This window comes from Quercus lobata, chromosome 2, assembly GCF_001633185.2.
Source record: "Quercus lobata isolate SW786 chromosome 2, ValleyOak3.0 Primary Assembly, whole genome shotgun sequence".
NCBI lineage: Eukaryota > Viridiplantae > Streptophyta > Magnoliopsida > Fagales > Fagaceae > Quercus > Quercus lobata.
Window position 1 is genome coordinate 14,437,620 of NC_044905.1, and position 27,905 is coordinate 14,465,524.

A 27,905-nucleotide genomic window follows, 5' to 3' on the forward strand; every position below is an offset into this window, starting at 1 on the left:
TTACTTGGAGTTGAATTGTCCTTTCATTTCCTTGTATACTGTGCGGTTGGGCTAAGTAATATCTGATGCATTCACATTGGGTCTTGCAAATGGTATATGTTAGTGGATTTTAGCATCAAAACCATATAAGTGTGCAAAAGTGTGCAAAAGTGTGCATTATCCAGTATTGTAATTGTAAAAAAATTTACAATTGTGCTACAGTAGCATCTTATTTATATGATGCTACTGTAGCACAAAGGTATTTCTAGAAATCATTTTTGAATTGTCTTTTTGCTACTTTTTATTAATAATTCCAACAAAATTTCTCTTTCCTACTTTTTGGGTTCATATCTTATTGTGTAGATGTATTATTATAATGTGTTTTATAGGGAAAAAAAAAAGTTAGGATGTTAGGTGTGTTGTAAAATGGTATGATATAATTGATAAATTAGGTTTTGAGATGGTAAAATATAATTTTTTGAAGAAACCGGATACGAATGCATGTTCCCACAGTAAACTGTTTTGTGAGAACAAGCAAGATTCAGGTTAGTCCATCTCTTAACAAACCGACCTTTCAATCTCGAAGGACAACTGTGGTCACTCAAGCCCTCTATTTATCTGCCAAAGCTGTATCTTACAATTCATTTTAAAAGGTTTGTCCGGTTTGTTCCATGGTTTGGTTGTCAATGGGGCTTTCGCTTTTGAGGTAATTAAGGTTGGAAATATTTTTGAGTTCATTATATTTATTGTCTGACCATCAGATGATCTTGTTAACTTGGGAGTGTCTAGTCTTGAAGCAACAATTATGATGGATTGCATTTGGAGTTCTGAGGAATAGTGTCATTTTTATAGAGGGATGGAAGGGATTCAGCAAAAGATTACGGCTAGTTTCAGAGATTATGTTTCAACTTTCAATCAAGTGACTCGTCCAAAGACCATAGAAATTTGTTGTGGAACAAACTACCGATTGCTGTATCCCAATCTAGAAGAACTGTCACACGAGCCTTGAAGGATAACTGCCATTACTCATTTCTATGGTATTTGGTCGAGTCATTAGAACCTTGCTTTTAGAGCAACACAAATTCAAGACTTGGGTGATGGAGTTGATCGTTCATCCTTTATTATTGTCGTTATTGGATTTTGGCCAGTGGCCGAGGCCATAGAGTGTTACTGGAATAGTGGGATCAAGGGAGGAGGGTGCCTGCCTAGGGATCAAAGCTCAAAATGAGAGTGCCATTGTTGAGGAGCTGTCTAATAGGGAAAAAAAAAAAAAGGGTATCTGATGAGTTAAGAGTCTCGTGAGACCTCTCTCACAATATATGAGATTTATACCGTGAGGACTGCGTATAATGTGCTTCGTTCCCAGCAAGTTAATACACAACAGGGTTAATCACTAAATCATAGGGAAGGTGAGCAATTTTGAAGGAAACTGTGGGGTGTGCGGGTTAATAACAAACTGAAAATCCTCAAGTGATGAGCATGTTGATATAATTTGGTCAGACGGAAAATACTTTGATACTCGACTTGTGAATGTTGCAGAGCTAAGGCTGAAATGTTCACCCATGCTCTTTTGATTTGCTGTGCTTTAGTTGTCCGTAATATTGTTTTTGACTGCAGTAGATAACTTGTTGAACCGTCTACAACAACCTGAAATTGGAATTTTATTTATACAAATTGCATGGATGCTTTTAGTAGTATCTGGTGTACAGGAAATGAGACCAGAGTAAGAAAGGCATTCGGAATGCAGTTGCGAAAGGCATTCGGAATGCAGTTGCTTATGCTTTAGAGTACATGGAAATTAGTCATTCATCCTATATTAATTTTATTATTCTGAGATTTTGTTGTATAGACATTCTTTCTCTAATTGTAGAAGTTGTTTGGGCTAGATTGTTTGATCATTTTTTTGGGTTGGGTAGTAATATTTTAAGTGGATTGGACTAGTGCATTGCTAATAAACCTAAGAGCATTTCCAATCAGGAAAATTTTCATCCAAATTTTAACTAAAAAATCGCTTTTTCTATTTTAGCTAATTATTTTTTCAAATAAAACTAACAAACTCTTCGTTCTTCTCTATTCTATTAAATATTCATTAATTAATTTTTTTTTTTTTGGAAAGTGAGAAGAGAGGGGAGATGGATGAATTTTATTTGCAAAAACATATGGCTCATCTAAAGTAGCTCTCTTGCTGTGGCTGCCACGAAGTTTCCGTACGATGTACGGTGCAACTTACTATTAGTTTTTTCCAATATTTTAATAAGTTTTGGCTTAACTGGTTGGTACCCAATTTCCAATTGAGACATTTGGGATTCAGATCCCCACCCTCAACTACCAATTTATATAAAAAAATTAAATAAATTTCATTGTAAAAAATCATAATATTTTATAGACAAAATAAAAGACACTAAGAATAGTATAGGGATTTAATCATACTATATATGTGCATGTGTGTTACTGTTTACCAATTGAAAATTGCATGATATAGTGGCTCATATAGATAGTTATGTTTCATGCCTAGTAAAAAAATACAAATATCCTTCAATTATTTTTTTTACAATCTTGATTTCGTGTTACTAAATTTATTTATTTTTCCTTTTTGTTGGACATTGTTTCAATTATTGCAAAAACAACTAAATTTAAGTAAGAATATCATATTTCAAATCAATTGTTCTCCACATAAAATAAAATTTAAAATCAATTTTTTTTCATATAAATAAACATATTTATTCTATTTGTTATCTTTCTAATTACATAGAATAAATACTACAATTTTAGTTACACACACACACACACACATATTACATGTCATTGAAAGGAGTTAGGAAATTTAAAGGGTTAAGATTAATTTTAATGAATTCACAAATTTTTTTAAAATGGTTTTTGTGTCAATTATTGTTAGAGCAACTAAACATGAGAAAGAACGCCATATTCTAAATCTATTATTATTATTCCAACTAAAAATTATTTCTTATATAGAGTTTATAAAAATATTCATATAAATTCATTTAATATAAATAATTAGTGCACAACTATAGATAATTAATATATGCATATACTCTATTGACTAATTCAATGAATTAATACTTTGATATTAATACAAACTTTGTTGAAGAATAAGACTAAATGAAGAGAACATCAAGGAATGCACCACATGGTACAACCTTATAAAAAAAATTGTATAACACTATAAGACTAACATATTATAATATTTACCGTTAAATGTAGATTTTATTTTTTAAATTGATTAAATGATTATGAAATCTATAAATAATAATTTAAAGAATAAAATAATTTTATATCCTAAAATTACATAAATTTAAGCAACCTCTCAAACGCTTTCTCAACCATTTTATTCTCACAACCAAATATGGAGACTCAATCACAAACATTCAATTCATTATCTCAATGAAATTAAGGAAATCATTTGTAAGTATCAATATAAAGAAAACGTGATTAAACAAAGAGAGGTTGGCTAAAAACACATCAATTTATCAAAATTTAATTGTTTTTAGTTGGGCTTTCGTATCCTTTAAAAAAAATGGAAAATCATCATCGATTTTTATTTTTTATCACTATGGTTCATATCGCACAAATTAGTAGTAAAAGAAAAAAAAAAATACAAAGAAACCTACAAATTATGAGTTCTAACACAAAATAAAATAAAAAAGCTAACTTCATAAATAATCAATTATAATTTTTTTTTCTTTAGATCTAAAACAAAATACATTTATGACTTTCCCAAACACACAAAGACTCAAAGTGAATCACAACCTTCACAAAATCCACAATGTTCGATTTCAATATCAAAACTGTAAGCTATCGTCACTGAGTAAAAAATGCAAGCCCCTTTCCTTGATCATAGCCTACTCATATGGGTTAGGATCAAATGGTATCACAATATTGGAGTTACGTAGATATTGTTGAAAGGTTGAAGGTAAATGACATAGTTTTTTGTCTAAGTGTATTTGAGATTGGATGGTATGAAGGGCTGTGGGCATATGTATATAAAGGAGTAGAACTGAAAATGGTGAATGGAAATGCAAAGAGTTTTGTGTGTGTGTGAGAGATGAAAGTCTTAAATATTGAACCCAATGAAACAAATAGTAGTCTTAAGACATTGAATAAATAATGTAACAAAAAATAGTCTTGAAAAATTGAACCAAAGGAATAAAGAGTCCCTATTTTTAAATTTGTTCTTATCTCTAATGTGGCTTAAGATTATTTTAATTCTTTTCATAAAATGCGCCATATGGCAGAATTTCATACTCTCTTGCATAAGGTCTCTGGTTATATAAATATATATATATATATATATATATATAGATATAGATAATTGATGATTGATTAGGAAATCTAATGTTTGACAATAATTTGTTGGAGTTTATTTTATGGAATAGTAATCCAAAATTTGGAGAGAAAAGGGGTTTAACTATCATGTTGAAAATGCTAAATCCTCTTTATAATTTCACCTAAATTTTACCCTCCCCCCTCCCAAAAAAACCCCCTTCTTTTCTAATTTTTTCTCTCCGATAGCCTTTCTATTTTTTTTTCTCTATTTCATTAAAATAATGTTTTTATTCTTTTTCTTAATTAATTTTTCTCTACCAAAATCTTTTTATTTTTATTTATTAAATCCTTTATTCTCCACCTTACTTAAATGAGAGAGAGAGAGAGAGAGAGCGACATCTCCAAGGTCATGCGGCTAGATCAATTGTGCATCTCCATTTTTATTTTTTTTTAAATCAAATTTGGGTCTTAATTAGCAATGGATTATGTGGTTTCCATAGATCAATTGTTATGTGTCATTGGATGTAGTGGATTCTAGATTGAATTATGGTTATCAACAATTTTGGGATCAATTTTCTAGGTTGTTGTTTGGCAAAAATGGATAAACAAGAGTTCAGAGAGCTGCAATGACTTTCTGGGTGTGAACAGTCACTATAACAATATAAAAATTTTAGAAAGTGTTAAAGAAATTGTTAGATCAATGATTTTAAGTGACGTCTTAAACATAAAGTGGGAAGGGTAGATAGAAAAGCCTGTTGTAGATGCTAAGAACCTCAGCAGCCATTTTAGCCAAAAGTAAATAAATAAACAAATAAAATTTGATTGTTGATTCAGCAAAAAAGAAGCTTGTGTGGTCTACTATTAATGGGTTCCTTTAGTATTTCTAACTTTCTATATAAAGTGGTCTAGCTTCATATATAGTATGGCGAATACTTTTATTTTTTTATTCTATTTAGTTTTAGTTAAAGTGATTTTCACAAGTGGTAAGGAGTGGCGTCACACACAGCTCAAATAATTGAGCTTTCAGGTAGTGTTATTTAAAGTGAACTAGGAAGTCTTTTAATAACCATTTATTCGCAGAATAGTCTTCTTATATGCCAATTCCAATCTTAATTTATTCAGCAAAAAAGAAAAAAGGAAATCTAATCTTAATTCTAGGACCACATACTTTTGTACATTTTTTGTTATAACGGTCTTATGTAACTAATTGTGAGTAGTGAAGAAAAAATTTTGGGTTTATATGACAGTGACAAATAAACAATCACAATCTATCACAGAAGACAGTTGTAGCAAAGAGAGTATGAAAGTGCGTGGTACTAAAATTATTTATTTTTGGAATCTCAAACAATTCTAGCTCAGAACACTTTTACACATCATTTGTCACAAGATTCACAACTATCTTATGTGATTAAATGTGAGCGGTGAAGAAAAACTGATAAATTTATATGAAAATAATAGACAATCAATCACAATTTGTGTCACATAAATTAGTTGTAACAAAAAGAGTATGAAAGTGGGGAGACTTAGAATTATCCTTGGAATCTCAAAAATCTTACAGTGACTTCCACTGGGCTTTAAAAAAAAAATTCAACCAGGAATCTTGATTATACTATAAGATGATGATGTATGCGCAAACTGGAATCTAAAGTAAACATTACAATGATTTCCACTTCGTATTAAAAAAATCGATCTCAATCTTGATACGGCGATTATTATATTCACTTGTGTTGATAAAGCAGAGCAACTCGAAACCGTGGTGCTGACGTTGTTATTTAAGAAAAAAATCGAAACTGTGTGGACAAGCACAAACAATGAATCCATTGAAAACAACTCACTTTTTTTCCTTCTTTTAAATTTCTAAATTTCGCAAAAAGACAATTCTGGTTGAGTGATTCTCAGTAATTCCGATAGCTATCGCCAATAGTAATACCATATTTAATAGCATACTTATATAAAACATCTTACAATTGACATTCTACCTAATGCCATTTTTTTTATTTACTTTTTAAAAGTAAGAAACATAGTTACAATTCATTAAGTTTATATTTTAAGTTGTTCAATTAAATTCAACTATATATTTTTTAATAATATATATATATATATATATATGGCAATAGGTCGGCACATATATTGGCAAAGCATGCCTAAGATATAGTCAATAGTAATAATTTTGTTTTGAAACATGGATAAAAGAAAATTCATCCCTAATTGAGTCAGCTATTACTCGTAGTTAGAGGAGTGAAAAAGTGGGAGGATATAAAATATTTAGTTTTCTTTTATATGTGTTTGGTTGAGAAGATAGAAAAGTAAGGAGATAGAAAACTCATTTGTTTAGTTGAGAAGAAAAATGAGAAGATGAAAACTGAAGTTGGTATAAATTTACAATTATGTCCTCATTAAATAAAACAAAAGTATTGTGTATGAACAATACTTCAACTAACAAATGGGTATAATAGAAAAAGACAAAAACCAAAGGGGAAAAAAATATGAAGAAGAAAGAGGCCAAAGAAGAAAACGACAAACCCATGTGCACATTGCACATGGGTTTTTTAATCCAATTTTTTCCGTCTATTTCTCTCCAATAAAATATTTTGGTGGGTTCGGGGAGAAAACATCCAGATCCTATCAATTTTTCCTTCTTTCTTCTTTCCAACCAAACTCTCACAAACAACATTTTCTTTACACTGTTCTCTCCCCCTTTTTCCATCCCCTTAAAATCTCTCTTACCAAATGGACCTAAAAGGGTGAAAGAGAGGAAAGAGAAGGAGAGGGAAATGGCCATATAAATCAAGATAGTCAAGATCAGGATTTTACATAGGATCAGTGAGAAGGTTTTGTGGATTGAATCACAAATCGGAAGATTCTACTTTCCATTAATAAAAATGAAAAATCATTAGTAATGATAATATATGTTAAAGAATCATAAGAAAAATAGTAAGTGTGACACAAATTACTCTCGAAAGGTACCAACTACTTAGTACCAAATTACCAATATGTGAATAAATGACAAATTTCAAACTTACAAGATTCAAGTTCCAACACCTAAAATATGCATAAAGTTCCAAATTAACAAATTTGTCATTGGCTACAAAAAGAAAATCATCCCAATTCCAAAGTTTCAAAGACTTTGCAAATATTTCAATTGTATTAACATAATGAGAAATGTCAAACCCTTCAAAACTCATTACAACTTAATCAATAGGACTAGACAGTCCTAATCTCACCATAGAGAGACATAATTACAAGTAATTATAATAATAAAATAGATAACAGTTCAGTTTTTTAGATTGTTAGGCTTTGTGGAGCTTAGTTTTGTTTGATCCGGTTTGATGACCTAACCCAAATAATGTTGCGTGGTTTTTAATAGGAGATTTTTTGAGACTTAGTCCATGGAGCAGAGCCTAATTCTGTGTAAAAAACGCAATTTTGTGATTAGGGTTTTCTTGTGTTGTTGTCGTGTTTTTGAGTATGAGGAAAAACTATAACTACACCTTGTATTTCTTTTTTCCTGATAATAGTAAAATCCCTACAATTCCGTGGACGTAGGCAAATTGCCAAACCACGTAAATATTGTCTTGTGCATATGATTGTTTTTTCTTTGGCGTGTGTTTTCTCTAATTTTTTGTTTCTCACAGGTTAGGAATTCAGGTTAATTTTCTACATAGATGATATATGAACAATCTACATCGATTCAAATTGATTCTATGGAGTATGATCATAATAATTTTATGAAGTAAAATCGTAAGATCTTACATTTCATTATCTAGGATTGTGATCCTATGCAAATCCTATCCCATAAAAATTCCCCCTTCCAGGGGGCCCAAGCCAATGAGAAACCACTCTCGAAGAGTTAGAATTCTAACCTTGAGTCAAGACCTATGGGCCAAGGAACAGTTTCAAGTAGACAGTGAGGAGGTACCCTTTCTCCCAAAGTTACGAGACTGTTTTGCCGAGTTCCTTAGAGAGGGTAGTCTTGCGCATGTAGGTATTCTCTGCCTACCCATTCCGGATAACGCTGACATATAGATACCATCATTCATTCTACATAGATGTAGATCATTTTTATAGCTTGGGATAGTAGAATCTTAGGATTCCAACATCAAAGATTGAAATTCTGACAACCATGATATAAATTAACAACTATAACTCTATTTTGCTAATTCTAAAAATATTTTTTTTAAAGATGTAAATTAACATTAGAGTAGTGTGTGTATATATATTAATAATATAACCCCTCTAAGGCTATGAGCCTTTCATCTCCCCTCCTAATTTAGGATAATTTTCCTCAAAACCCTTCCTCCTCATTCTTTACTAAACATTCATACAAGGTTTTTTTTACCCATCTCAAATCCTTCCCTCTCACTCTTTAATAAAAAATCTAAATAAGATTTATTCAACCCTCTCCTATCACTTTCCCTCTTCTCCTCTCTCATCCCCTCCATCCAAAGTCCAAACATAATAGAGAAATTGGGAGGGATTCCATCTATGGAAATAAAATTTTTTTTTTAAAAAGGTAAGGACCACTCTTATCATAATAATAATACTAATTCAAGTATACAACTGCTATAGTATTCAAAACAGCAACATCATTGCATCAGCCAGAAAATAAAATCATCTCTCATTCTCTATCACCTTAAGTTGACTTTTCACAGCAGGAGTTCCAGGTAGCCATTGCGTACGTGCCTGCGTACGCTGGTGTGTGTGTGAGTGGGGTCATCCTGTTGGAAACACCATAGCCCCACTAATATCACATTTCTAAACAGTGTGTGAAGCCGTTGTATTAGATAGAGTAATAATTATCATACAGTGTGTACACTTAACGCTAAAATTTTGTATTATAAATAAGCATAGTTCATTCGGCTTCGAGTTTGTATCTTTGGATGTAATAGCAGAGCAGGCCGCTTTGTCTTTGTTTGGTGGAGTATACAAGGTACGAGACTCTTGAGGCTTTGACTCCGGAATGAAAAGCAAGCTCTATTTTTTTTTTTTTTGGTGCGTTCATGTTCCTATTTTTCAGACAGTTTTTTCTTTGAGGATATTTTAGGAAGGGGAATGTTAATGAGTGCACTTAGTCATTCATTAACAATCTAGAAAAATTTTGATATTACTTTTATGAAAAATATAAGAAAAAAAAACTGTCAAAACATTTTTTTTTCTCATATAATTTTTATTTAATTAGATTGTTAATCAATGTTCTAAAGTTCTCGTTAGTAAGAACAAAGTATAAAACAAAATTTCGATAAAAAATAAATAAATAAAAAGCCTACTTGGGTATCTCCGACTCTGAGAATCTTTAATATGGTTATTTGGTTAGTTGGTATTAACTGATTCTTATTCTTTGTTGGGTCTCTTTTTTCTGTCTTCATTTATTTTCTGTGTTTCAGGTAATAAAAAGAGCTTCAATTCTGCTATCATTGAATGTGATTTCTTTGTTTTTTATTTTTTTTGTTTGAATTCTACTGATGGGAATGGGTGTTTCATTTTGTTGAAACTTGAATCTTGAATATGACTTTAAGTGGTGAAAGTTATTGTTGGCTGACCATCTCGCAGGAATCTATGCAACTTGGTTTTCATTTTTGTTCTCTTTGTTTATTCCTTTATTAAAATTGATTGTAACGCAACTTTGTTGCAAATGATGGCTTTCTCAATGGGATTTGACTTGAGTTTTGAAATATTTTTTATTTATTGAGTGAAAAAGAGATACCCACTCTTTCATAAAATATTGAATTGAAATCTTCTTTCTTTTTGTGTTGAGCTTTTGATTAGTGAAGTTTCCAGGCCATTATTCTTTGAGAAAGCTTGTTGGTTATTTTTCCTGTAATTGTAGTTTTCCATGTTGATGATTTAGGACTCGTTTGGTAAGAGATTTATTGTAACGTTTATATTTTTTGAAAATATGTGTGGATGAAAAATTGTATGAAAATACGTGTAATATTATTTAAATATTGAAAATTTTTGTTTAAACAACTATAACAAAGAGGCCCTGACTCATTACGTATGAACTCTGAAGAGTGAAGATTGGAAGTAATCCTAGAATTTCATTAATTGGACTTTTTTTTTTTTTTCAATCTCTTTTTAGATCAGCTTTGGATCCATATAGTTGCTGGGGGGTTTAGAGGTCATAATGGAAAATGGTTTTTCAGCACCAGGTACCATTTTGGGTGCTCTGCCTAATTCAGCTATGGAACTGGACCTCTTCGATGAACTTTTTCAAGATAGATGCTGGTTGGAAGCAACTGAGGGACTTGAACTCCTTCTTCAAAGTCCCTCCAGTTCTGGTTCAGTCTTAGGCCCTTCATTTGTATGGCCTGCTTTTGAGGCTCGTGACAATTTGAGCCTGAACCCATCTCAAACGGGCAATCTAGATGAGGCACAAAGACCATTGCCTGATGAAAGTCAGGAAAGAAGTCTAGTCAATGCTGTATCTCTTGGACAGAATACGGTTGATGTTGTTGCTGGGTGTTTTAGTGAATCAGAAAATATTGTGATTAAAGGTCCTAAACTAGGTAGAAGGCTGTGGATTGCACCCAACATGAATCAAGGTCTCACATATTGTGTAGAAGAGAGACTAATGAAGGCAATTGAATACGTTAGAGAATTCACAAGAGGTAAAGATGTTCTTATACAGGTATGGGTGCCTGTGAATAGAGACGGTAGACGTGTTCTAACAACTAGTAATCAACCTTTTGCATTTGGTTCCAGTAATCCAAGCCTTGCAAGTTACCGAGACATCTCTGCGGATTTTCATTTTGCAGCTGAGGAGGATTCGAAGGAGGTGGTGGGATTGCTCAGTCGTGTTTTCTTGGGTAAGGTTCCTGAGTGGACGCCTGACGTTCGATTCTTTACAAAGAATGAGTACTTAAGAGTTGTTCATGCTCAACTGTATGATATCCGTGGAACTCTTGCCCTTCCAATCTTTGAACATGGTAGCAGTAATTGCGTGGGTGTTATTGAGGTTGTGATGACTGCCCAGCAGACCAAGTATGGCCCTGAGCTTGAAAGTGTTTGCAAGGCACTTGAGGTATGTTTTCTTTGCTTGTTTCTCAGAATTTTGCCTATTTTTTTCTTGGGTGTGTCGGTTTCTCTCTTTCCTTGCAGCTGAAGACTGCATGGAATTTAGAATTACTTCCAATACTTTTATGAGCATTGCCAAATGACACCATGATGTGGTTTTCTCATCACTATCAAACTTATTCTTATTGCTTGGTTCACCTTTATGCTCATATCTAATGGATATGTTATATTTGTTTATTTCCCATGCTTTGGTGGCCCTAGCATGAGAGATCGGCCATTGTGGTTCATACTTGAACTGCCACAAATCATGTGGCAATGCTCTTGATTGAGCATTTCCTATCAAGGACAGGAACTTCACCCTAAAGAACATAACAGTCGGTTCATTTGAAGTCTATTGGATAGGAAAATGGGAACAGAGGACAGATGTATCTTGTCTACTTTCTGAGGTTTATTTATATATATTAATAGAGAAGAAATTTTCATATGGTGTCTTTTGCAGATAAGCTCAACTATTCTGCTTGGTTAACTCAACAGAACTTATAGTTTGTTTGTCTTCTCTTGTCAAAGCTATTTTTTTTAAAGGGTGCATCACTCAATAACTGATGTTTATGCTGAATTTTGCACATTACTAGTTCCTTTGCAATAATATTGTATCCATGCATGCGCTCATAGTATCTAGAAGATAAAAGTAGATAATATCTTAAAATTTGCAGCCAGAATCACATTTTGTTGTAATCTCCATTGGTTATGTCTAATAATCTACCTTTTTGTGAAACTAGAATGAAATCCCTTAGAAAATCTAAATATTTTGTAATATTATATATTTGCAAGCTTACATTTGCAATTGTGAGGGTCAATTTTTTATTGAAGAAAATATGAAGATACAGCCTGAGTAGTGATTTTCAGTTGCTTGATGTCTTCGAATATGAAAAACAACATAATATGATGCATACCTACTCTTCATAGGTGTGAGGTGTGGTGTCAAATGAGATCCCTTGTTGAGCTATGCTCATTAAGGACTTGTTGATTCTGCTAGGTTGATTATAACTTCCCATCTTGGCGTAAAACTCTGAGGAGTTCAGGCATTTAGGAACTTAAATTTAAAGCTTGATCTTCAAAAGTTTGAGGTGTTGGATGAGTAAAACATTGGAATGAGTTTGTATGTGTAGTATAGCAAGATCAACGATCATTATTGGGAAATTGTCTTGAATTGGTCATTTTCAGGAGAAAGTTGCACTGCTACTAATTGTTTTCCTCTCTGAAGTATGGAATTTATCCTATTCTAAGTTTCAATTAGTTCCTCCCTCCCCCCACCCTCTCCTCTCTAAACATATAAATACCATTTTGCTTTCTGAGTTCCATTTTCAGATTTGAAAAAAAGAAAAAGAAAAAAAAGTATAGGTTTGATTCAAGAACCGTGAAGAGATTGTAGCTTCTCTTGTATAATTAACCTATTTATAGGCCAAATGTGAACATAAAATGCAGAATTCATATTTATCCTGTTTCTCTAACTGGAGCCAACTTGTTAATATGTAGGCTGTTGATCTTAGGAGTTCTGTTGCTTTGAGCACCGAGAATCTAAAGGTAACTGGACAATTGTTGCAGAAGGATTTAATTAGTTAAATGATCCAATTTTCTTTTAAATCTCATGTTTATGATTCTTTTTTGCAGGCATGCCCCAAGTCCTACCAAGCTGCATTACCTGAGATTCAAGAGGTTTTGAGATTCGCCTGCAAGACACATAAACTGCCCTTAGCTCAAACTTGGGTTCCATGCATTCAACAAGGTAAAGTGGGGTGCCGGCACTCCAATGAGAACTACATTTATTGTGTTTCCACTGTGGATCATGCTTGCATAGTAGCTGATCCCAATATGCAGGAATTTCACGAGGCTTGCTCTGAGCATCACTTGTTAAAAGGTGAAGGCATTGTTGGGGAAGCATTTAAGACCAATCAACCACGCTTCTCAAGTGACATAACATCCCTAAGCAAGACAGAGTACCCTTTGTCTCACCATGCAAGGTTGTTTGGGTTGCATGCTGCTGTTGCAATACACCTGCGAAGCATCCACACTGGTACAGATGACTTTGTCCTGGAGTTCTTCTTGCCCACAGATTGCAGGGATCTTGAAGAACAAAAGAACATGCTTAATTCATTGTCCCGTATCATACAGCAGGTTTGCCGGAGCTTACGAGTAGTAACAGACAAGGAGCTAGAGGAGGATACTAATTTGCCAGTTAATGGGACTGAGAAACTTAGTAGAGAAGAGATATTAAAAGAGAAGTGCTCTGAGTTTTGCCAATCTCATCAAGATTCCAACTTAAAAGTAAATGTTGATTGTGGTGAAGAGTGTTCTATGCATGGTGAGGGTAACTTCCCAAGTGTGGGTAAGGCTAAAACAGGAGAGAAAAGACGCACCAAGGCAGAGAAATTGATCCCTTTGGAAGTCCTTCAGCAATATTTTGCTGGCAGTCTAAAAGATGCCTCAAAGAGTATTGGAGGTAAATTGTCATTGCAATTGAAGCTATATTTTGATGCTTTAGAGTCCTCCTGCGCCACAACCACACCCCCCGCCCCCCCAACCCCCACACACACACACAAAATAAGAAAAAAAATTCTCCTCAAAAAAGGCAAAAAAAAAAAAAAAAGGAATCAAAAAGAAAGAGAAGGCATGACAATGGGTCTGATCTGCACTCATCCCGGGGTGCTACGATTTACTGGATTGTGTATGGAAGTTTTGAAAATTATTGAATTTTTTTTCTTCACTGTTTTACAATGTGGTTATAGGCCTGTCTATATAAGTTGTATCTGTTAACAACTGCTCCAAAGTAAATTTTCCCACAATTGTAATCAGCATCAGTTTTGTTGGCTGCTTCATCACTCAATGCCTTTAAGTGCTTCAGAATGTCTGCATCTGGGTTATTTATTTTTTATTATTACTTTTCCTTTCAGGTTGATTACGTGATAATTTCCACTATCAAGCTCTTGAATTTAACATTTTTAAACATCGTTTACTTTCAGTTTGCCCAACGACTTTGAAAAGAATATGCCGACAGCATGGGATTAACCGTTGGCCTTCTAGGAAAATTAAGAAGGTTGGTCACTCCTTAAAGAAACTCCAGCTTGTAATCGACTCAGTTGAGGGTGCATCTGGTGCTTTACAAATAGATTCCTTCTATACAAAGTTCCCAAAGCTAGCCTCTCCAAATTTATCAGGAACCAACCCATTTTCAGCTTCAAAGCTCAGCGATCATCCACAGCCCATTTTGCAGCCTGAAGGAGGCATTTTCAGTCCTCAAACTGCTGCATCAAAATCACCCTACTCTTCATGCAGTCAGAGTTCTAGTTCAAGTCAAGCTCCCACTGGGAACGTTGTTGGATGCGAAGATCCTATAGTTGGAGAAAACTTTAGTGATAGTGCACTACAGAGGATCACAAGTGAAGCAGAACTGCATGCCTCAAGTCAGGCACCAAAGCTGCAGCCAAAACTTGAGAGTCTTGTATCTTTTAATGAGCACCCTAGTGCCGAGAATTTTCCACCTTTACAGAAATTAAAAGTCACATATGGGGATGAGAAAATCCGTTTACGAATGAAAAACAATTGGGGATACAAAGATTTACTGCTAGAAATTGCCAGTCGATTTAATATAGATGACATAATTAGGTTTGATGTCAAGTACTTGGATGATGAATCTGAGTGGGTCTTATTAACATGTGATGATGATTTGGAGGAGTGTATTGATACATGTCGATCATCACAGAGCGACACTATCAAACTCGCCCTCCAAGTTTCTCGTCATCATGTTGGAAGGTCTTTAGGAAGCAATGACACTTCTTGATTGTAAGATGGTCTTAAAGCAAATCAATAAGGTCTTTAGAAGTTCAAGTTCAAAATGGTTGCAATCCTGCCATTACTTCTTGGTTTGTGTTTGTTAGATATATTAGGACCCTTGGGTTCAAATCTGTTGTAAAGCTCATTTTTGTAAGATGCTTGATTTGATATAAGCATGAAATTAGCAGGCCATCGTAGTCTCTTTGGCTTCTTTCAATTTCACAACTTGCTAATTAGTGCGATTGTGAATGGGCAACAAGAAGTGGTGGGTTGCAATTGGAAAGGTGCAAGAAGCAATTAACCTTACTGATGCAATTGGAAATTTGCAAGAAGCAACCTTACCGACGCAATCAGAAAGTCACAAGAAGCAAAATATATTTGTTTCAAGAAAGTTAACCTTGAATCCACTAGAATCTACCAGAAAATAGAGAAACAAATCTCTAAAATTTTATGAAATTGAAGTTCTTCAACTTTGTTTAGCTTAAAGGCCAATTTAAAGGCTTCGTAAAATTTGACCAGCAAAAAAAAATATTTTAAAGCAGATCCTAATAGATATCCTACTATAAGAAGACTCTAATTTGACTAGAAAAATCATTATAGACGCTTAAAATCAAGTAAATAATAACCCTAAACCTAAAATTTCGAATATTACATAAAAAATACCAAAATAAATATAAAAAAATAAAAATTAATTGTAGATTTTTCCCTATATCAGACCTCTCCACTTGGAAAAAACCCATCCTCAAGTTAATAATTGTGATTTGAAATTCTATATGTCAAGCAAACAAATATTTTTGAATACTTTGGCCCCTTGATCTTCTTTCCATACTTTCACTCATCAATGGAGTAAACAAATCAATTTGAAATTATTTTTCCTTAGTCTTCATGCAATCGTCAAGATTCACCAAAGAAGAGTTGATGGTTGAATCAAATCTTTCAATCCTAATAAAATCTATAAAATTTGATGTATTTCCTTCACTAAAATAGTAGGATCTTGAGATTTGCAATCATCTGAGTTGATTTCATCGAGATCTTTGATAATTTTCTTTGCAATTTTAGCCTCACAATCTTTTGATTTACTAGAATCTTCATCAATTGTCTTTAAAACATCGATCTTTTTCTCCATATTCTAGATTTAGGATCTTTTTCTATAATGAGATCTCCATTAACTTCCTAACAAATTTTATGTAGTTTTTTCTTTGATTTTTGCATAATCTTCAAGAAAGATATTTTATTCAACATGCAATTCTCCCGATATGGTGGAATATAGCATTCTTCAAAATAATTCATCAAGTATGAGCTTTTTGACCAATAATCTTGCTTTGTATATGACAATATTTCATTATAATCCAAATGATAAAATTAATGGCAAGTATCTTTTTCATCGTAAGCCATGCTAGTGTGTCACTTATTAGCCACATACCAAGATAAGGATACGACTCTAATACCAATGGACGCAGTCCAAAAGTTGCAAGAAGCAATGCTGGTATACTTCAAAAATATAAACCGTAAATTTATAAGGGTTTTTCGAATCCACAAGGAGAATTACCATAATCCACTAAGAAATAGAGAGACAAAATTCTGAAATTTTATTAAACTGAATCTAAAAATAATAACTGTAAATCTAAAATTCTGAAAATTACATTTAAAAAGTAAATATAAATTAAATTGTAAATTATATTCTAGATCACAGTTACATAAGTCAGCAAGTTGTGAAATTATGTGCATATAAAATTATTCATATAATATCTGACATTTTGGACAAAAAAAAAAAAGTTTCTAGAAATTGGAGAGTGCACCTTAGTTGGTGGAATTTGGAAGGGATTCACAATTGCATGGCTGTAGTCGGCAAAAAAGTGGATGGGATAAGAGGTCTGAAACAGGAATCTGAGTATAATTTATTCAAGATAGTATTGTAATGGGGGTTGTCTAATTAAGTTCAAGCAAATGACTGTACTTCATTCGAAATCCAGGATACTGTATCTTGTAAAGTCAAACATCTTCCATGTCTCAAGAGAACAAAAAGATACCACATTAAAAAAAAAAAAAGGAAGTTATATTTCCCCAGCTTGCTAGTTGGTTACTTGCTGTATATTTTAATTTTGGAATCTCCTAGACGAAAATTGAAATGAAAGTGAAATTTCTCTGTTTTTTTTCCCTCCTGACATGCAAGTGGACATTATTATTTTTTATTCTTGTCCTCTACTTGTATTTGAAGTCTCCAATCCATGGCATACGTTTTAGAGTTTTAGATTTCTTATGGTACTGAATTATTGGTGGTGGGTAGTGGCTCTGGTGTGGAAGTAACTTGAATTTATAAATATTTGTTCACTCTTACGTCAATCCTGTCAATTTTGCAGTATAATGGAGGCAGGTTTGCCCCCATTTTGATATACTATTCTGCTTATGCTGACTTCACCGCCTTTAGTTTCTGGGTTTTGTTTTGATACAAGCAATTTCCTACTGGTTGGTTGGTAGGTATATATTAGCACTCACATAAGTTTATTCAAAAAAAAAATTTTGTCTATTTTAAGGTAAGAGCATATTTTTCTATTATTGACAGTCACTTTTAAAAAACACCTACATCATATTATCTATTTTACACTATATTTTATTAAAATATTATTTTCTTTTAATTTTTTATTACTCTCTAAATAATACATTTGCATGTGAATTGTAATGTGTATATTACACTCTTATTGTAGCTTACATCTTATTTTACACAAGTTTACATGGACTAATGTGGATGATTTTTAAAGTTGAATGTGCAAAATTTACCCCTTATTTTATTATACATTAACTGATGTGAGTACTCAATTACTACGAGGCCATTTGCGGTGTCAATTTTCCGAGTCTGATTACACTAAGAAATGGAAAGAAAAAAAAAAAACCAAAACCAAAATGAAATTAATATTCTAATTCTGGCATGCTAGATAAATATTTTTATTTTTTTTTGAGAGCCGTCATGCTGGACCAGATAATTACTGGTCGCTTATTGAGTGGTTTACAAGGGTGCCTAATGGCAATTCTTAAAGCAAAGCACTAATGCTATCTTAGATCTTACAAATCTTCTCAAAAAGAAACCTTAGATCTTACAAAGTACATAGAATTATGCTCCCCACTTGCTGAAGAGTAAGGGCCACACACATTCTGTGGATGCGTGAGAATAAATAATTATTTTGTATTACATTATGTATAATTTTTTGTCTAAAATTTTTTGAAAATAATTTGTTCTCTCTAAAAATTAAACAATTTCTATTCGATCTAATTTGGCCCACTTGGTTAATTTCGGTCCTCCTTCAGTCCATTTTAAACTAATTGGGTTTTGAATTGATTCTTGAGAAAATACCATTTTGGTCCTTATATTTTAGGATCACGGTCAATTTAATCCCTACATTTTGATAGTCAATTTAGTCTCTATTATTTTTAATTTACTATCAATTTTGTCTCTACCATTAATTCGCTTATAGAAAATGTCTACGTGTCATACCATGTGCATTGTTGGCATACTTCACGCCTACATGTCTTATAAAATAATATTAAACAAATTTATTAAACATAAAAAAAATTTCACATCAGCATTTATATGAAATTATAATTTTTTAAAGGAAAAAATAATAAGAATCACACTTTCTTTTCTTTGCTTTTCTAGGCAACCAAACACAATACAAACATTTTTAAAAAAAAAAAATTTAAAAAAACTCAATACAAACATTGTTCGGTGGGTTTGTTTTTCAATTGAAATTGCTGGGTTTGATTTTTATTAAAACCCAAAGTCCTCTCTCTCTTGGACATACAGAAAGCCAAACTGAAAGGGTATAACCCAGAAACAGCTCCCAAAAGCTAAATCACAATGACCACAAATCAAGTAAATATCCAGATTTTATCCAAAAAAAAAAAAATCCAGATTAGAAATGGCCAAAAATAATAATAATAAACAGCAATTCCCATCGTGACCAGCGATTTGGGTTAGTTGGGGCCAATCTTTTTTCTTTTTCATTTTCTCACGATTTCTCGGAAACCAAACGATGGGGAGAGCTTGAACCACCTGTTCCACTCTCTCTACCTTGCCACCGCCGCAATCTAACCACCGACGAGACCAAACCTCTGTCGCGCCGATCAGTCGTCGAATGACTCAACCACCCAACAAGGACTGCAGAAGTAGTCGCCATTGAGGAGTTTCTTCAGGTCGTCGGAGATGCACCATTGGGTTGGAGTCCATTGCCACTGCTACTGTTAGGATTGGTGAAGGCAGAAGTGATGGGTTTCTTTTAATGATGAGTTGTAGCTGCTACTGGTGTCTGGTGATGAGTTTCATTTTGGGTTGGAGATGGGTTGTGGCTACTATTAGTGATGGGTTTTGTTTTGAATTTGAATTCACAGATCTGGACGTGATTTTCTGGGTTGTTTGTGGAGTTTTCAAGGAGGATGTTGTGTTTGTTTACCCAGAAAGTGGAAGAAAGAAAAGGAAAAAAAATGATTTAGAGATTGATTGCCAAGAAAGTGATTTAAAAAAAAAAAAAAACAACAAAAACAAAAACACGAGAGAATTAAGTCAATTAAATTAACTCTTAAGGCTTTTTATTAAAAAAAAAAATTTTGAGGAATAAATTCAATTTTTGTTTGTTTGTTTTTTTGGTTTTTTTTTTTTTTTAATTATGTTGATGTGGCAATTTTTTATGTTAATTAAAAAAAATTTATTATTATTTTATGAGAAATGCTATGTCTACAATATTTTTACAACAAATCATAAGTGGCAACATTTTTACAACAAATCATAAGTGGCAGGTTGTTATTGGTTATTATTATTGGGATAAAAAAGTAATTTTAGTGATAGGTTCAAATTTAAATTAATAACAACTAAATACCTATGATTTGTTGTAAATATATTATATATATTATAAAAATGTTATGGTTGTAAAATTTTTCTTATTTTATAAGACACCTAGGTGTGAGGTTTGTTAATTGTACAAATCATTTGCCACATTGGTATTTTTCATTAAAAAGTTAATGGTAGAAATCGAATTAATTGTAAGTTAAAAATAACAGAGATTAAATTAACTACTATCAAAATGTAAAGGTCAAATTCACCGTAACTCTAAAATATAGAAACCAGAATAATATTTTCGCATTGAATTTTTTTTTGTAGGTTTTCTTTTCAAGTTTAGATCAAATTTTATTTTTTTTATTAATTTTTTTTTTGGGTTGAAAAGTATGAAATTTTATTGTATTTTGACTGAACTTTTTAGTTTCGAGTTAAAATAAAAAAACATTAGAAATTAGAAATAAGAACCGTAAAAATGTAATAAAAATAATAAATATTCAAAAGTGTTATTTGGTCCACATTGGTTCTATTCGGTCTATTTTGTCTTCTTTGGTCCAATTTGACTCTATTCGATCCTATCTAGTCCATTCTGTGCACTAAAGTTCTATTCTTTTTTTTTTTTTTTTTGAGAGAACACTAAAGTTCTATTCGGTCCATGCAATCTACATTGGCTCTATTCAGTCCACATTGGTCTTATTCTGTACACTTCGGTCCCATTCAATCCATTTTAGCTCTATTTGGTCCTATTTGGTTCATTCCATCCACTTTGATCCACTTCAGTCCATTCGATCCACTTTGGCCCTATTCAGTCTATTTTGTCCACTGGTTCTATTCAGTCCATTCTGTCCACTTCAGTCCTATTCAGTCCACATTGGTCCCATTCAGTCCAGTTCGGTCCAGTATGTCCACTATGGTCCTATTCAGTCCAGTCTGCCCATTTTGGTCATATTCTCTCTATTTGGTCCAATTCAGTCCATTCAAATCACTTCAGTTCATTTTGGTCCACTTTGATCTAGCACTTATATAATGGGAAGAGACATGTTTGGGTTGAAAGCACCTGAGCATATTAAGCATAACATTTATTATTACTACGTATTTGTTAAACCACATTAATTTAGTATTTTAGTCTACTTTGGTACGACTAAATTTAAGTGAAAGTCTTTTTAAATATAAAGGCTATAGATATACAATTGTAATCTTTAGGGCAATTTTTTTGTTTTTTTTGTTTTAACGTCATTACATTTAAATAAATTTTATGAGGTTTGTAGGGACTCGATTTTTAACGGCCCAAGAATGACGTTGGACTCGTATGTAAAGGGCCCTAACAATATGATTTATAGAGAGTGGGCTTGAAAGGCCTGACCTTGGGCACAGGTGAGCGGTTTAGTCATAGTTTCTATGGGAGCTTATGTTTAGACGGACTTGGCTTGACTAGCTAAGCCCTCCATTAGTACAGGTTGTAGGACTTATGTCCTCGGATAGCGTCCAAGGAGCCTTCTTTCCTCCTTCCCCCCCACTGCAGGGGGGTGGGGATCCCCTTTTATACTAGTCTTCGTTTCTCCTTTTAGGGTCCACGTGTAAGTTCTACTTTCTGGGGTGCAGACCTGTCCTGTCAACTCATGCCTAGAGTGGTTAGGGGTCGTTGGGAAAGTTAAAGGGCATGGTTTAGAGTATGGGCTTGTCAGATACAGGGTTTTGTATTATGATATTGGCAGCTTTTTCCCTTGTCCTACCCCTACATTGAGTTTGCCCCTTTCTTCAGGCATTTTGTGAGGTGCTGAGCATGAGGTTGTCCTCGGCAATATCCTTATGCTCCTTATGGGATTTCGTTATGCGTCCTCGGCAAATGGCTCTCCTCGGCTTGGGCCTCGGGCCCTAATGTAGAGTGGGCCTGGGCCGTGAATTCTCTGGCCCCACAAGGTTAATTATACATTTAAGCAAAATAAATAAATATATACATATATGTATGTATGTATAATTTTTATTTAAATAAATTATTCATTTTCTTAAAAGAGATTATCATAATAATCAAAACTCATATCAAACTGATACTAAATATGTATAATTTATTCTCTAAATTTTGTTGTAGAGAGAGAGAAACTACTTGTGGTTGGGAACTAAAAAATACAACACCAAACCATATGAACTCAAAATAGAGTTTTAAAAATCACAATGATTCATCAATATAAAGTAGAGTTGATTCTCAAAAAAAAAAAAAAAAAAAAGTAGAGTTGCAAGAAAAAATAAAAAATATAAAAGAAATAAAATAACCACTTTCCAAGAGAGAATGTGAGAGAGAATAATAAAAAATTTATAGAAAACAATATAAGAAGAAAAAAGGTATATAAAAAAAATAGTAATAAACACAAATTATCCAAGTAATGTTATATAATAAAATAATATTATATTCTAATATACTATCTTTATAATACAACTAGTCTCATCACACGTGCTTTGCGCGTGAGATGAAGCTTTCTTTCTTCTTTTTTTAGTGGTCGGAGCAAAAAAAAGAAATCTGTGTTTTTTTATTTTATATATATAATTTTTATTTTTAGAATCTAATTTATAAGTGGATAAAGAAATTTGAAAATTAATAGGAAAGTGACCCTATTTTTTAGGCAATGTTTTAGTGGGAGTTAGCGTTGTATTTTTACCGAATAGTCCTTTGATTTTGTCTCTACTTAAACATAGGGATGTAGGGGTATTTTAGAACAAAAAAAAAATCCATTCCAAATAGGGGCAGCCTCTTAAATAATAGTATATACATATATGTATGTATGTATAATTTTTATTTAAATAAATTATTCATTCTCTTAAAAGAGACTAGCCTCTGAGCACGCGCGCAGAGGCTCTTCTATTTTTTGGGTAAGGGTTAATTTAGAGCATTTATTATAATTTGGGATTACTACATTTTCCAATCACAAAAAAAAACCTAGGGGTGTGATGAGTGTCATGTGTGGAGAAATAATTTTCCAATCACACCCCTAGATTTTTTTGTGATGAAAAATTATTGTGATTGGAAAATTATTTCTCCACACATGACACTCATCACACTCCTAGGTTTTTTTTGTGATTGAAAAATATAGTAATCCCAAATTATAATAAATGCTCTAAATTAACCCTTACCCAAAAAATAGAAGAGCCTCTGAGCAGCGCTCACGCGCGTGCTCAGAGGCTAGTATATATATATTAAGATTCATTAACATAGTTTCATTTTTATCCACACCAAAAAAAAAAAAAAAAAAAAAAAAAAAAAACTTTAGTGAATGTTTATCAAAATCACAGCCAAGTTCACTTGAGTTGGTTTTATTTATTTTAAGGTGTTTTTGTTTTTTTTTTTTTTCCTAATATTTTAAGGTACTTTATATAAAACAAGTCAAACCCACTTGAGGTTTGGCTAAATTTGACTTCTTAATCATGAATGAAATGTCACTTTTTTGGTTGAGGTTTGTATGAATGAAAAATATTATAAGCAGATATCCTTACATAATGTTACTTTCCAAATGAAATATTTAATCCTAGGTATGTGTATTTCCAGAACACATATCTAGGTAATACAAATTTGATTAAAAATTTAAATCAATACTTCCTATTAGTGAATTAAGAGACAACAAAAGTGACATATTTTGTAGTAGTTTATAAAAATCTGATGGTAGACAATAACAAAATATTATACGGATTTACAATAATAATAATTAAAAAAGAAAAGAAAAAAGCAATAGATGGACTTTAAATAAATAGCAAATACTAATTTTAATGAGATAAAGTAATTATTTATTTTACAAAACAAAGAATTATTAAGGAGTTGTGCATGATTGCATGCAAGTTTTAACTTCTCTCCCCTAATAAACTCAACTAACACCAAATTGTGATGCTTTGGCCTTTATGCAATCCACTAAAAAAGTCGTCTTGCATTAAAAAAAATTATGAGTTAAATTTGTTTTATGTTTTTGGACATTGAAACAAATACATTGTTGTTATGTTTTTTTATTTATATTTTTATTTTTTGACCCCGTTAGAAATTAGTGCAGAGAAAAGTCTATAATTAAAAGGGAAAAAATACAATGTAGAGAGATGTGAGGAAAAAAATAGTTCAAACACCAAAATAACACAATATATAAAAATATTAAAAGTAAAAATGATGCACCCATTCTTAATTATAGCATGTGTAAATTTGTAGTGATCAGTGGATTTAGCAATCACAAACAAATGGTTCAAAAAAAAAAGAAAAAAAAAAAAAGCAATCACAAACAAATTCTTCAAAAAAAAAAAAAAAATAGCAATACCTTGAAGAAAAGCTACATACCTTTTAATGAAATAAAGCAAGGTTTGTAGAACAATTTTTTTTCACTTCAACTGTAGCACACTTCAACAGATGTAGCACTCAAATAACATGTTTTTTTCTTCTAGTTTTTGGCGTGTTTCTCTCTTCTATTCAATTAAACCACACGCACGTTGCTTTTAAACAAAGAAGTAGCCACTTGACAAAATTTTGTTATCAATTAGGAATAGAAATAGATGTAACAAACAATTAAGAGTGCTGACAAAAATTTTATTTCAATTAGAAATAGAAATAATAGTTCTTCTATATGCAGGGAAGAGTTCTTTTTTTTTTTTTTTTATAAACTACTGGGAAGAGTTTGTGTTTGTGAGAAGTTCAGCTACTGAGAAGTTTTTGTTTGTAGTGGGTGGAAAGTGTTATTTCAACGTGTTTGTACTGGGAGTGCTTTTTTTTTTTGGATAGAACTTTTTTTTTCAATAGGAACGTGAGTAAATAATTGATAGAGCGTGTTTTACTTGAATTTTTAAACGTGCTGTGTTCCACAAATTTCTACAGTTTTTATACTTTGAATTTGAAACAAAATAATGGGTGGCCGGAGTAGGTTTTTTTTTAATTGAATTTCAATTAGGAATAAGAAGAAAAGTTACATACCTTTTTTAATTTCAATAAGGAACAAAAAGAACGTGGGATAGTAATTTTTTTTATTTGTGAGAAGTTCTATTGAGAACTTTTATTGTACACGTAATAGATTAATGATAACTTTTATTGTACACGTAATGATAACAGAGATGACAGAGTAATGAGAAGTGTTTTTGTTTGCAAGAAGTTCTATTCAAAAAACGTGGGAAGTTATTTAAGCTTTTGAGTATTTTTTGTTTATAGTTGTGGGTGGGAAGGTAAATATATGTGGAGAGTTTTTTAAGCTATTGAGTATTTTTCGGGTGGGAAGGTTTTTCAACAAAGAAGCAGAATTAGTGTTTCAATGTGGGTAGGAATTTATTTAGGAGTGAATTTACTATTTTAACCCCATTTTGATTGGTTTAGATTAATTAAATTAGGAGTATTTTTTACAGTAAAGAAAGTAATAACTAACTTTCTGAATCCTATTAATATACACAGATTATCATGATAATCAAAACTCATATCAAACTTATACTGAATATGTATAATTTATTCTCTAAATTTTGTTGTAGAGAGAGAGAAACTACTTGTGATTGGGAACTAAAAAATATAACACCAAACCATATGAACTCAAAATAGAGTTTTAAAAATCACAATGATTCATCAATATAAAGTAGAGTTGCAAGAAAGAATAAAAAATATAAAAGAAATAAAATAACCACTTTCCAAGAGAGAATGTGAGAGAGAATAATAAAAAATTTATAGAAAACAATATAAGAAGAAAAAAAAGTATATAAAAAAATAGTAACAAACACAAATTATCCAAGTAATGCTATGTAATAAAATAACATTATATTCTAATATACTATCTTTATAATACAATATGATAACATATATGAAATCAACGAGAATAAAAAAAAAAATAACAACTTCAAAATAAAAAACTTAATTACATCAACTCAAAGTAGAGTTCCTAATAATACAAAAATTCATCAATGTAAAGTAGAGATGCAAGAAAAATATTTAAAAAAATCCACCAAAAATGAAAAAAAAAATTGAGAGAGAGAAATAACCTTTTGTGTGTGAAAAAACTATGAATAGAATGGAAAAGAGAATTGTAGATTTATAATAAGAGGAGGGGAATAAGAAAAGTAAAAAATAAAGGAAGATAAAGGGATAGAGGAAAAATGATATTAAGGTAGATAGTAATGGGGAGATGAAAAGGTAAAAGGGATAAGAAAAGTTAGAGAAAGTATAACAATAAGTTGGGAAATTAATAAGAAAAAAAAAGAATTTTAAAAAAAAATGTTGAAAATGGATGGATGATGTGGCCACTCAACAGTAGCCTAGTAATAATAAATGCTACGCTTTAATTTTGTAGATAATAATGGGGAGATGAAAAGGTAAAAGGGATAAGAAAAGTTAGAGAAAGTATAATAATAAGTTTAGAAATTAATAAAAAAAGAATTAAAAAAAAAGAACGTTGAAAATAGATGGATGATATGGCCACTCAACAGAAGTCTAGCAATAATAAATGTTATGCTTCAACTTATATATATATATATATATTATTCACTTCTATGGGTAGGGCTATCCATGGGTCAAGTCGGATCGGGTTTGTGGTTGACATGCAACCAACCCAATCGAATCGGGTGAACGGAAAAGAGACCCGCAACCGACCAAATGTTCAGGTCGAACCCGATGGCATAAGTCATTGGTTGAGTGGGTCGAAAACCGACGGATGATTTTGGGTCTAAATCCCAACAAGATAGAAATCAAAACCCAAACAACAAAGAAATCAAAACCCAAATAACAAAAACACCAAATCCATAGACTGAAATGACAAAGAGGGAGATAAAGATTAAACCCACATCACCACCACCATTTCTTCCCCCACCAGCACCACATCCACAAGATTAGTATAATTAAAAAAACAAGACAAAACAAAACATTGTTTTTACTAACCCACAGGCTGCACAAGAGTAGAGGGGATTTCAAGTACATCAGAGGAGGGATTCATCAATATGTGGAGTTTCTAGTTGAACTTTGAGTTAGCGATGGCAGCAATAGACCAGACTCGGGGACAACGGCAATGAGGAGGCTAGGGTTAGGGGCGACAGTAGACCCTAACTCGGTGACAAACGACAACGGTAGTAATAAGGTTAGGGTTAGAGAGAGAGAGAGAGAGAGAGAGAAATTTTTCTGAAACTAATAAGGATTGAAGGATTGAGGGCCTTGAGGCTTGTTTTTGTTTTTGAGCATGGGGATGAGGAGGTGTGTGATTTGTGTTTAGACTTCAGCGTAAATGAGAAGAAACCCAAGTCAAAGATTTTCCTTTTTAAAATTTTGGGCGGTCGGGTCGGTTTATATGGGTTAGAATTCAAAGGACCCGAAACTAACTTGCAAAACCGATTTTTAAAAGTAACAGACCTGCACTCGACCCATCTGGGCATTCGGATCCGCCCATGGGTCCTTAGGTTAGATCGGGTTGGACGGGTGGGTGGGTTGGGTCTGATAGGTTGATGGACAACCCTATCTACGAGAGAGGAGGGAGGGAGGACTCCGGCTGTCCACACATCCAGTGAGAGGAGGCAGGGCTCCTTTCGTAAGAGTGAATAATTTCTCTTTTGCAGGGGTGGAACTTATAACCTTCTATGATTTCATCTTCTCTCATGCTTAAATAGATCATTCAAGTGAATCTTTGGAGACGGTAGTACATGCCAATTTGCTGTTTCATTTCAACTACTGAGTTAATCTGATGTACCCAAAGGAACTTAAAACTAGTGAATTTTACCATCTCCAAAGACAATTAAATGGTCCAGAATTTGGAATCCTACTTATTTAAACTAATTGAAAGGGCATTATTGATTAAAACCATTTATTTGCAATTGCAGTATTGCCTAATCATAATACTAAGTTAGAAACAAATGTCGATCTAAATCAGATGTTGTGATCCACTTAACAGGACATTAGGAAATAATGCGATAATTAAGAAAACAATAATAACCTGTTACTATAAGTCCATTGCACAACTCACAAGGGATATTTGCAAATGAAACAAGAAAAAAG

General features: G+C 32.4%; 1 protein-coding gene across 3 annotated transcripts; it reads left to right on the forward strand.

Annotated features, from left to right (window-relative positions):
• Window positions 1–8,945: 8,945 nt before the first annotated feature.
• Window positions 8,946–15,276, forward strand: LOC115974640 (protein NLP2-like). Of its 3 annotated transcripts, none has more exons than XM_031095079.1 (5): window positions 8,946–9,193; window positions 10,343–11,284; window positions 12,814–12,861; window positions 12,949–13,777; window positions 14,298–15,276. In XM_031095079.1, the coding sequence occupies exons 2-5, from the start codon at window positions 10,388–10,390 to the stop codon at window positions 15,113–15,115; spliced, it is 2,592 nt and encodes an 863-aa protein (XP_030950939.1). In that variant the 5' UTR covers window positions 8,946–9,193; window positions 10,343–10,387; the 3' UTR covers window positions 15,116–15,276. The 3 variants fall into 3 exon arrangements, with proteins under 3 accessions (XP_030950939.1, XP_030950941.1, XP_030950940.1); XM_031095081.1 differs by having other exon boundaries at window positions 10,348–11,284; XM_031095080.1 differs by lacking the exon at window positions 8,946–9,193 and adding an exon at window positions 9,526–9,647.
• Window positions 15,277–27,905: the final 12,629 nt, after the last annotated feature.

Coding starts and splice junctions, on each gene's coding strand:
- LOC115974640 (XM_031095079.1), top strand. CDS start 10,388: ATGGAAAATGGTTTTTCAGCACCAGGTACCATTTTGGGTGCTCTGCCT. Junction 11,285..12,813: donor GTGTTTGCAAGGCACTTGAG/GTATGTTTTCTT, acceptor GTTAATATGTAG/GCTGTTGATCTTAGGAGTTC. Junction 13,778..14,297: donor TGCCTCAAAGAGTATTGGAG/GTAAATTGTCAT, acceptor GTTTACTTTCAG/TTTGCCCAACGACTTTGAAA.